This window comes from Bombina bombina, chromosome 4 (assembly GCF_027579735.1).
Source record: "Bombina bombina isolate aBomBom1 chromosome 4, aBomBom1.pri, whole genome shotgun sequence".
Taxonomy (NCBI): Eukaryota; Metazoa; Chordata; class Amphibia; order Anura; family Bombinatoridae; genus Bombina; species Bombina bombina.
Window position 1 is genome coordinate 873,481,066 of NC_069502.1, and position 13,370 is coordinate 873,494,435.

The following is a 13,370-nucleotide window of genomic DNA, read 5'->3' on the forward strand; positions in this document are numbered from 1 at the left end:
CTTAATAAATGAAACCATTTTCATTTAATTCCATTTCCTTCCTAAGTCAACAATTCTTCCACACTCCTATAATTTTGAAAGTGATACTATATTTATTACAAGATACTTTTATCTACAGTTGGATTCACAATCTATCCTTATATCTCTCCTTACAGGGAAATATAGGATCTTGACTGAAACCTGACATTCACTTTCTGAAAAAGATACAACTTTCTTAGTTTTGTTCTTATTCTGTCTATTTCTCCAAAACCTAGGCTGCCCCTTTGTGCAGTAACCAATCAGCAGCTACTGAGCCTATCAAGATATGCTTTTCAACAAAGCATATCAAGAGAATTAAGCAAATTAGATAATAGAAGTAAATTAGAAAGTTGTTTAAAATTGCATGTTTTTCTGAATCATGAAAGAAAAATTTTGTCTTTCATGCCCCTTTAAGGAATGGGATAGTATATCAAGTAGTAGGTATACAAAGAAGAAGTAGGTTGACGTGGAGTAGGAATAGCAGGAGGTAGCTGCAGGGAGGTGGCAAGTAGTTCTGTTGTGGTCTTGGATAAGAGCTAGGATACAGTAGGAACCATGATGAGGTCCTGGGCAGAAACACAGATTCAGTAGTGACTCTGGTACCAGGGACAGATAAGAAAAATATGCATCCCTCACATGCAAAACACATATACACTCATCTGTAACCTGCATGCCACACACACACACATATACACTCACATGTAACCTGCATGACACACACACACACAGCACACATATACTCACCTGTAACCTGCATGCCACTGACACAACACACATATACACTCACATGTAACCTGCATGCCACACACACACATATACACTCACCTGTAACCTGCATGCCACACACACATATACACTCACCTATAACCTGCATACCACTGACACAAAACACATATACACTCACCTGTAACCTGCATGCCACACACACACATATATACACTCACCTGTAACCTGCATGACACACACACACAAAACACACATATACATTCACCTGTAACCTGCATGCCACTGACACAACACACATATACACTCACATGTAACCTGCATGCCACACACACACATATACACTCACCTGTAACCTGCATGCCACACACACATATACACTCACCTATAACCTGCATACCACTGACACAAAACACATATACACTCACCTGTAACCTGCATGCCACACACACACATATATACACTCACCTGTAACCTGCATGACACACACACACAAAACACACATATACATTCACCTGTAACCTGCATTCCACTGACACAACACACAAATACACTCATCTGCAACCTGCATGCCACACACACACAGACACACACAATCCACAAATACACTCACCTTTAACCTGCATGCCACAGACACAGCACACATATACACTCATCTGCAACCTGCATGCCACACACACACAACACACACATACACTCACCTTTAACCTGCATGCCACAGACACAACACACATAAACACTCATCTGCAACATGCATGCCACAGACAACACACATATACACTCATCCGCAACCTGCATGCCAAAGACACAACACACATACACTCACCTGCAACCTGCATGTCACACACACCACACACATATACACTCACCTGTAACCTGCATGCCACACACACACACACAACACACATATACACTCACCTGTAAACTGCATGCCACTGACACAACACACATATACACTCATCTGTAACCTGCATGCCACAGACACAACACACATATAAACTCATCTGTAACCTGCATGCCACTGTCACAACACACATATACACTCATCTGTAACCTGCATGCCACAGAAACAACACACATATACACTCATCTGCAACCTGCATGCCACAGACACAACACACATATACACTCATCTGCAACCTGCATGCCACACACACACACAAACACAACACACATATACACTCACCTGTAACCTGCATGCCACAGACACAACACACATATACACTCATCTGCAACCTGCATGCTACTGATACAACACACATATACACTCATCTGTAACCTGCATGCCACAGACACAACAAACATATACACTAATCTGCAACCTGCATGCCACACACACACAAACACAACACACATATACACTCACCTGTAATCTGCATGCCACAGACACAACAAACATATACACTAATCTGCAACCTGCATGCCACACACACACAAACACAACACACATATACACTCACCTGTAATCTGCATGCCACAGACACAACACACATATACACTCATCTGCAACCTGCATGCCACAGACACAACACACATATACACTCATCTGCAACCTGCATGCCACAGACAACACACATATACACTCATCCGCAACCTGCATGCCAAAGACACAACACACATACACTCACCTGCAACCTGCATGTCACACACACCACACACATATACACTCACCTGTAACCTGCATGCCACACACACACACACAACACACATATACACTCACCTGTAAACTGCATGCCACTGACACAACACACATATACACTCATCTGTAACCTGCATGCCACAGACACAACACACATATAAACTCATCTGTAACCTGCATGCCACTGTCACAACACACATATACACTCATCTGCAACCTGCATGCCACAGACACAACACACATATACACTCATCTGTAACCTGCATGCCACAGAAACAACACACATATACACTCATCTGCAACCTGCATGCCACAGACACAACACACATATACACTCATCTGCAACCTGCATGCCACACACACACACAAACACAACACACATATACACTCACCTGTAACCTGCATGCCACAGACACAACACACATATACACTCATCTGCAACCTGCATGCTACTGATACAACACACATATACACTCATCTGTAACCTGCATGCCACAGACACAACAAACATATACACTAATCTGCAACCTGCATGCCACACACACACAAACACAACACACATATACACTCACCTGTAATCTGCATGCCACAGACACAACACACATATACACTCATCTGCAACCTGCATGCCACAGACACAACAAACATATACACTAATCTGCAACCTGCATGCCACACACACACAAACACAACACACATATACACTCACCTGTAATCTGCATGCCACAGACACAACACACATATACACTCATCTGCAACCTGCATGCCACAGACACAACACACATATACACTCATCTGCAACCTGCATGCCACAGACACAACACACATATACACTCATCTGCAACCTGCATGCCACACACACACAAACACAACACACATATACACTCATCTGCAACCTGCATGCCACAGACACAACACACATATACACTCATCTGCAACCTGCATGCCACAGACACAACACACATATACACTCATCTGCAACCTGCATGCCACAGACACAACACACATATGCTCATCTGCAATCTGCATGTCACACACACCACACACATATACTCTCACCTGTAATCTGCATGCCACACACACAAAAAACACACATATACACTCACCTGTAACCTGCATGCCACTGACACAACACACATATACACTCATCTGCAACCTGCATGCCACACACACACCACACACATATACACTCACCTGTAACCTGCATGCCACAAACACCACACACATATACACTCACCTGCAACCTGCATGCCACAGACACAACACACATATACACTCACCTGTAACCTGCATGCCACACACACAACACACATATACACTCACCTGTAACCTGCATGCCACAGACACAACACAACACACATATACACTCACCTGTAACATGCATGCCACACACACAACACACATATACACTCACCTGTAACCTGCATGCCACACACACACAACACACATATACACTCACCTGTTACCTGCATGCCACGGACAACACACATATACACTCACCTGTAACCTGCATGCCACACACACACAAACACACATATACACTCACCTGTAACCTGCATCCCACAGACACAACACATATATACACTCACCTGTAACCTGCATGCCACACACACACAAACACACATATACACTCACCTGTAACCTGCATGCCACGGACAACACACATATACACTCACCTGTAACCTGCATGCCACGGACAACACACATATACACTCACCTGTAACCTGCATGCCACACACACACAAACACACATATACACTCACCTGTAACCTGCATCCCACAGACACAACACATATATACACTCACCTGTAACCTGCATGCCACACACACACAAACACACATATACACTCACCTGTAACCTGCATGCCACAGACACAACACACATATACACTCACCTGTAACCTGCATGCCACAGACACAACTCACATATACACTCATCTGCAACCTGCATGCCACACACACACCACACACATATACACTCACCTGTAACCTGCATACAACACACATATACACTCACCTGTAACCTGCATGCCACAGACACAACTCACATATACACTCATCTGCAACCTGCATGCCACACACACACACCACACACATATACACTCACCTGTAACCTGCATACAACACACATATACACTCACCTGTAACCTGCATGCCACACACACACAGCACACATATACACTGACCTGTAACCTGCATGCCACTGACACAACACACATATACACTCATCTGTAACCTGCATGCCACAGACACAACACACATATACACTCACCTGAAACCTGCATGCCACAGACACACACACATATATACACTTGTCTGCAACCTGCATGCCACACACACACACACACCACACACACATATATACACTCAACTGGAACCTGCATGCCACAAACACACACAACGCACATATACAATCACCTGTAAACTGCATACAACACACATATACACTCACCTGTAACCTGCATGCCACTGACAACACACATATACACTCACCTGTAACTTGCATGCCACATATATACACACACAACACACATATGCACTCACCTGTAACCTGCATGCCACATATTCACACACACAACACACACATATACACCCACCTGTAACCTGCATGCCACAGATACAACACACATATACACTCATCTGCAACCTGCATGCCACAGACACAACACACATATACACTCACCTGTAACCTGCATGCCACAGACACAACACACATATACACTCATCTGCAACCTGCATGCCACACACACACACAAACACAACACACATATACACTCACCTGTAACCTGCATGCCACAGACACAACACACATATACACTCATCTGCAACCTGCATGCTACTGATACAACACACATATACACTCACCTGTAACTTGCATGCCACATATATACACACACAACACATATGCACTCACCTGTAACCTGCATGCCACATATTCACACACACAACACACACATATACACTCATCTGCAACCTGCATGCCACAGATACAACACACATATACACTCATCTGCAACCTGCATGCCACAGACACAACACACATATACACTCACCTGTAACCTGCATACCACAGACACAACACACATATACACTAACCTGCATGCCACTGACAACACACATATACACTCACCTGTAACCTGCATGCCACAGACACAACACACATTTACACTCATCTGCAACCTGCAAGCCACACACACACACACATATACACTCACCTGCAACCTGCATGCCACACACACAACACACATATACACTCACCTGTAACCTGCATGCCACACACACAACACACATATACACTCACCTGTAACCTGCATGCCACACACACACACACACACACACACACACACACACACACAACACACATATACACTCACCTGTAACCTGCATCCCACAGACACAACACATATATACACTCACCTGTAACCTGCATATCACTGACACAACACACATATACACTCACCTGTAACCTGCATGCCACGGACAACACACATATACACTCACCTGTAACCTGCATGCCACACACACACAAACACACATATACACTCACCTGTAACCTGCATCCCACAGACACAACACATATATACACTCACCTGTAACCTGCATGCCACACACACACAAACACACATATACACTCACCTGTAACCTGCATGCCACAGACACAACACACATATAAACTCATCTGTAACCTGCAAGTCACTGTCACAACACACATATACACTCATCTGCAACCTGCATGCCACAGACACAACACACATATACACTCATCTGTAACCTGCATGCCACAGAAACAACACACATATACACTCATCTGCAACCTGCATGCCACAGACACAACACACATATACACTCATCTGCAACCTGCATGCCACACACACACACACACAACACACATATACACTCACCTGTAACCTGCATGCCACAGACACAACACACATTTACACTCATCTGCAACCTGCATGCCACACACACACACACATATACACTCACCTGCAACCTGCATGCCACACACACAACACACTCACCTGTAACCTGCATGCCACACACACACACATACACTCACCTGTAACCTGCATGCCACACACACACACACACACATATACACTCACCTGTAACCTGCATGCCACTGACACACCACACACATACACTAACCTGCAACCTGCATGCCACACACACTCACCTGTAACCTGCATGCCACACACACACACACACACAACACACATATACACTCATCTGTAACCTGCATGCTACAGACACAACACACATATACACTAATTTGTAACCTACATGTCATAGACACAACACACATATACACTTGTCTGTAACCTGCATGCCACAGACACACCACACATATACACTCACCTGTAACTTGCATCCCTCACACACTAAACACATATACACTCATCTGTAACCTGCATGCCACAGACAACACACATATACACTCATCTGTAATCTACATACCATAGACACAACACATATATACACTTATCTGCAATCTGCATGCCACACACACACACAACACACATATACACTCACCGGTAACCTGCATGCCACAGACACAACACACATATACACTCATCTGTAACCTGCATGCCACACACACACACACAATACAACACACATATACACTCACCTGTAACCTGCATGCCACACACAACACACATATACACTCACCTGAAACCTGCATGCCACTGACACAACACATATATACACTCACCTGTAACCTGCATGCCACACACACACAACACAACACACATGCACACTCACTTGTAACCTCCTCCCCCTCATACACAACGTATGTGCCTACTCACCTGTAACCTGCATCCCTCACACACAACACACATATACACTCATCTGTAACCTGCATGCCACACACAACACACATATACACTCATCTGTAACCTGCATGCCACACACAACACACATATACACTCATCTGTAACCTGCATCCCACAGACACAACCTACATATACACTCATCTGTAACCTGCATCCCACAGACACAACCTACATATACACTCATCTGTAACTTGCATGCTACAGACACAACACACATATACACTCATCTGCAACCTGCATCCCACACACAACGCACATATACACTCATCTGCAACCTGCATCCCACAGACACAACACACATATACACTCACCTGTAACCTGCATGCCACTGACAACACACATATACACTCACCTGTAACCTGCATGCCACACACACACAAACACACATATACACTCACCTGTAACCTGCATGCCACAGACACAAGACATATATACACTCACCTGTAACCTGCATGCCACAGACACAACTCACATATACAATCACCTGTAACCTGCATGCCACTGACAACACACATATACACTCACCTGTAATCTGCATGCCACACACACACAAACACACATATACACTCACCTGTAACCTGCATGCCACAGACACAAGACATATATACACTCACCTGTAACCTGCATGCCACAGACACAACTCACTTATACACTCACCTGTAACCTGCATGCCACTGACACAACACATATATACACTCACCTGTAACCTGCATGCCACACACACACAACACAACACACATGCACACTCACTTGTAACCTCCTCCCCCTCATACACAACGCATGTGCCTACTCACCTGTAACCTGCATCCCTCACACACAACACACATATACACTCATCTGTAACCTGCATGCCACACACAACACACATATACACTCATCTGTAACCTGCATGCCACACACAACACACATATACACTCATCTGTAACCTGCATCCCACAGACACAACCTACATATACACTCATCTGTAACCTGCATCCCACAGACACAACCTACATATACACTCATCTGTAACTTGCATGCTACAGACACAACACACATATACACTCATCTGCAACCTGCATCCCACACACAACGCACATATACACTCATCTGCAACCTGCATCCCACAGACACAACACACATATACACTCACCTGTAACCTGCATGCCACTGACAACACACATATACACTCACCTGTAACCTGCATGCCACACACACACAAACACACATATACACTCACCTGTAACCTGCATGCCACAGACACAAGACATATATACACTCACCTGTAACCTGCATGCCACAGACACAACTCACATATACAATCACCTGTAACCTGCATGCCACTGACAACACACATATACACTCACCTGTAATCTGCATGCCACACACACACAAACACACATATACACTCACCTGTAACCTGCATGCCACAGACACAAGACATATATACACTCACCTGTAACCTGCATGCCACAGACACAACTCACTTATACACTCACCTGTAACCTGCATGCCACACACACACACACACACACACACACACACAACACACATATGCACTCACCTGTAACCTGCATGCCACTGACACAACACACATATACACTCATCTGAAACCTGCATGCCACACACACACACACACCACACACACATATACACTCAACTGGAACCTGCATGCCACACACACACACACACACACACACACACAACACACATATACAATCACCTGTAACCTGCATACAACACACATATACACTCACCTGTAACCTGCATGCCACATATACACACACAACACACATATACACTCACCTGTAACTTGCATGCCACATATACACACACAACACACATATACACTCACCTGTAACCTGCATGCCACTGACACAACACACATATACACTCATCTGCAACCTGCATGCCACAGATACAACACACATATACACTACACATATACACTCATCTGCAACCTGCATGCCACAGACACAACACACATATACACTCACCTGTAACCTGCATGCCACAGACACAACATACATATACACTAACCTGCAACCTGCATGCCACTGACAACACACATATACACTCACTTGTAACCTGCATGCCACACACACACAAACACACATATACACTCACCTGTAACCTGCATGCCACAGACACAACACATATTTACACTCATCTGCAACCTGCATGCCACACACACACACATACACTCACCTGTAACCTACATGCCACACACACACACACACACACAACACATATATACACTCACCTGCAACCTGCATGCCACTGACACACCATACACATACACTCACCTGCAACCTGCATGCCACACACACACATACACATACACTCACCTGTAACCTGCATGCCACACACACAACATACATATACACTCATCTGTAACCTGCACCCCACAGACACAGCACATATATACACTTGTCTATAACTTGCATGCTACAGACACAACACACATATACACTCGTCTGTAACCTGCATGCCACAGAAACAACACACATATACACTCATCTGTAACTTGCATCCCTCACACACTAAACACATATACACTCATCTGTAACCTACATGCCACAGACAACACACACATATACACTCACCTGTAACCTGCATGCCACAGACACAACACACATATACACTCATCTGTAATCTGCATACCACAGACACAACACACATATTCACTCATCTGTAATCTGCATGCCACAGACACAACACACATGCACACTCACCTGTAACCTGCATCCCTCACACGCACACACAACACACATATACACTCACCTGTAACCTGCATGCCACAGACACAACATACATATACACTACCTGCAACCTGCATGCCACTGACAACACACATATACACTCACTTGTAACCTGCATGCCACACACACACACACACACACAAACACACATATACACTCACCTGTAACCTGCATGCCACAGACACAACACATATTTACACTCATCTGCAACCTGCATGCCACACACACACACATACACTCACCTGTAACCTAAATGCCACACACACACACACAACACATATATACACTCACCTGCAACCTGCATGCCACTGACACACCATACACATACACTCACCTGCAACCTGCATGCCACACACACACATACACATACCTGCAACCTGTATGCCACACACACACATACACATACCTGTAACCTGCATGCCACACACACAACACACTCATCTGTAACCTGCACCCCACAGACACAGCACATATATACACTTGTCTATAACTTGCATGCTACAGACACAACACACATATACACTCGTCAGTAACCTGCATGCCACAGAAACAACACACATATACACTCATCTGTAACTTGCATCCCTCACACACTAAACACATATACACTCATCTGTAACCTACATGCCACAGACAACACACACATATACACTCACCTGTAACCTGCATGCCACAGACACAACACACATATACACTCATCTGTAATCTGCATACCACAGACACAACACACATATTCACTCATCTGTAATCTGCATGCCACAGACACAACACACATGCACACTCACCTGTAACCTGCATCCCTCACACGCACACACAACACACATATACACTCACCTGTAACCTGCATGCCACAGACACAACATACATATACACTAACCTGCAACCTGCATGCCACTGACAACACACATATACACTCACTTGTAACCTGCATGCCACACACACACACACACACACAAACACACATATACACTCACCTGTAACCTGCATGCCACAGACACAACACATATTTACACTCATCTGCAACCTGCATGCCACACACACACACATACACTCACCTGTAACCTAAATGCCACACACACACACACAACACATATATACACTCACCTGCAACCTGCATGCCACTGACACACCATACACATACACTCACCTGCAACCTGCATGCCACACACACACATACACATACCTGCAACCTGTATGCCACACACACACATACACTCACCTGTAACCTGCATGCCACACACACAACACACTCATCTGTAACCTGCACCCCACAGACACAGCACATATATACACTTGTCTATAACTTGCATGCTACAGACACAACACACATATACACTCGTCAGTAACCTGCATGCCACAGAAACAACACACATATACACTCATCTGTAACTTGCATCCCTCACACACTAAACACATATACACTCATCTGTAACCTACATGCCACAGACAACACACACATATACACTCACCTGTAACCTGCATGCCACAGACACAACACACATATACACTCATCTGTAATCTGCATACCACAGACACAACACACATATTCACTCATCTGTAATCTGCATGCCACAGACACAACACACATGCACACTCACCTGTAACCTGCATCCCTCACACGCACACACAACACATGTGCATTCACCTGTAACCTGCATCCCTCACACACAACACGCATACACACAAACCTGTAACATGCATTCCTCATACACAATACATGCACACTTATTTGTAAGCCACATCCCTCACACACAACACATGTGCACTCACCTGTAACCAGCATCCCTTACACACAACACACATGCACACATACCTGTAACCTGCATCCCACATATACAACATACGTGCACATTCATCAGAAACCTACATCCATCAGAGAAAACATACATGCACACAAGTGTCCCTCAGACACATCACACATGTGCACTCACCTGGGTTGATAATATCACTGGTTTCCTCATCCGAGGCTTCCTCCTGAGTCGTCATACACAGATCTTCTGTTATTTCAACTTTCACTATATCAGCGTTATCTTCATCTGTACAAATAAAGCAAATTCAGTTTTTATATCCCATTATCTAGTTTTTATAACTTTACCATAAAACAGTTTGTGCATTTCCCTGACAGACAATAGCATCAAATACTCAAACTGTGGTCATTTTCTCTCTTATCTTTTTAGCTGAAAGAGGGCTTTAAACACAATCTGCTACACATACAGAACTAGCAAAACCCTAGCACAGTCCGACTCCCACTGAGAGCAGGAGGATAATATCTGCTACACATACAGAACTAGCAATACCCTCCTGCGGTCCGACTCCCACTGAGAGCAGGAGCATAATATCTGCTACACATACAGAACTAGCAAAACCCTAGCGTAGTCCGACTCCCACTGAGAGCAGGAGCACAATATCTGCTACACATACAGAACTAGCAACAGCCTAGCGTAGTCCGACTCCCACTGAGAGCAGGAGCATAATATCTGCTACACATACAGAACTAGCAAAACCCTAGCGTAGTCCGACTCCCACTGAGAGCAGGAGCATGATATCTGCTACACATACAGAACTAGCAAAACCCTAGCGTAGTCCGACTCCCACTGAGAGCAGGAGCACAATATCTGCTACACATACAGAACTAGAAACAGCCTAGTGTAGTCCGACTCCCACTGAGAGCAGGAGCATAATATCTGCTACACATACAGAACTAGCAAAACCCTAGCGTAGTCCGACTCCCACTGAGAGCAGGAGCACAATATCTGCTACACATACAGAACTAGCAACAGCCTAGCACAGTCCCACTCCCACAGAGAGCAGGAGCACATGATCTGCTACACATACAGGACTAGCAATACCCTACCGCAATCCGACTCCCACTGAGAGCAGGAGCACAATATCTGCTACACATACAGAACTAGCAACACCCTAGCGCAGTCCGACTCCCACTGAGAGCAGGAGCACAATATCTGCTACACATACAGGACTAGCAATACCCTACCGCAATCCGACTCCCACTGAGAGCAGGAACATAATATCTGCTATACATACAGAACTAGCAACACCCTACCGCAGTCCGACTCCCACTGAGAGCAGGAGCATGATATCTGCTACACATACAGAACTAGCAATACCCTAGCGCAGTCCGACTCCCACTGAGAGCAGGTGCATAATATCTGCTACACATACAGGACTAGCAATACCCTAGCACAGTCTGACTCCCACTGAGAGCAGGAGCACAATATCTGCTACACATACAGGACTAGCAACACCCTAGCACAGTCCGACTCCTACTGAGAGCAGGAGCATGATATCTGCTACACATACAGAACTAGCAATACCCTACCGCAGTCCGACTCCCACTGAGAGCAGGTGCATAATATCTGCTACACATACAGGACTAGCAATACCCTAGCGCAGTCT

General features: G+C 44.9%; 1 protein-coding gene across 2 annotated transcripts in view; it reads right to left on the bottom strand.

Moving 5' to 3' along the window:
* LOC128657386 (gastrula zinc finger protein XlCGF17.1) overlaps positions 1 to 13,370 on the bottom strand; it is a 101,561-nt gene that overhangs the window by 25,016 nt on the left and 63,175 nt on the right. For both annotated transcript variants that reach the window (XM_053711718.1, XM_053711717.1), the window contains exon 5: positions 11,888 to 11,992. In XM_053711718.1, the coding sequence (XP_053567693.1) occupies positions 11,888 to 11,992 (105 nt within the window). The remainder of the gene's footprint in view (positions 1 to 11,887; positions 11,993 to 13,370) is intronic.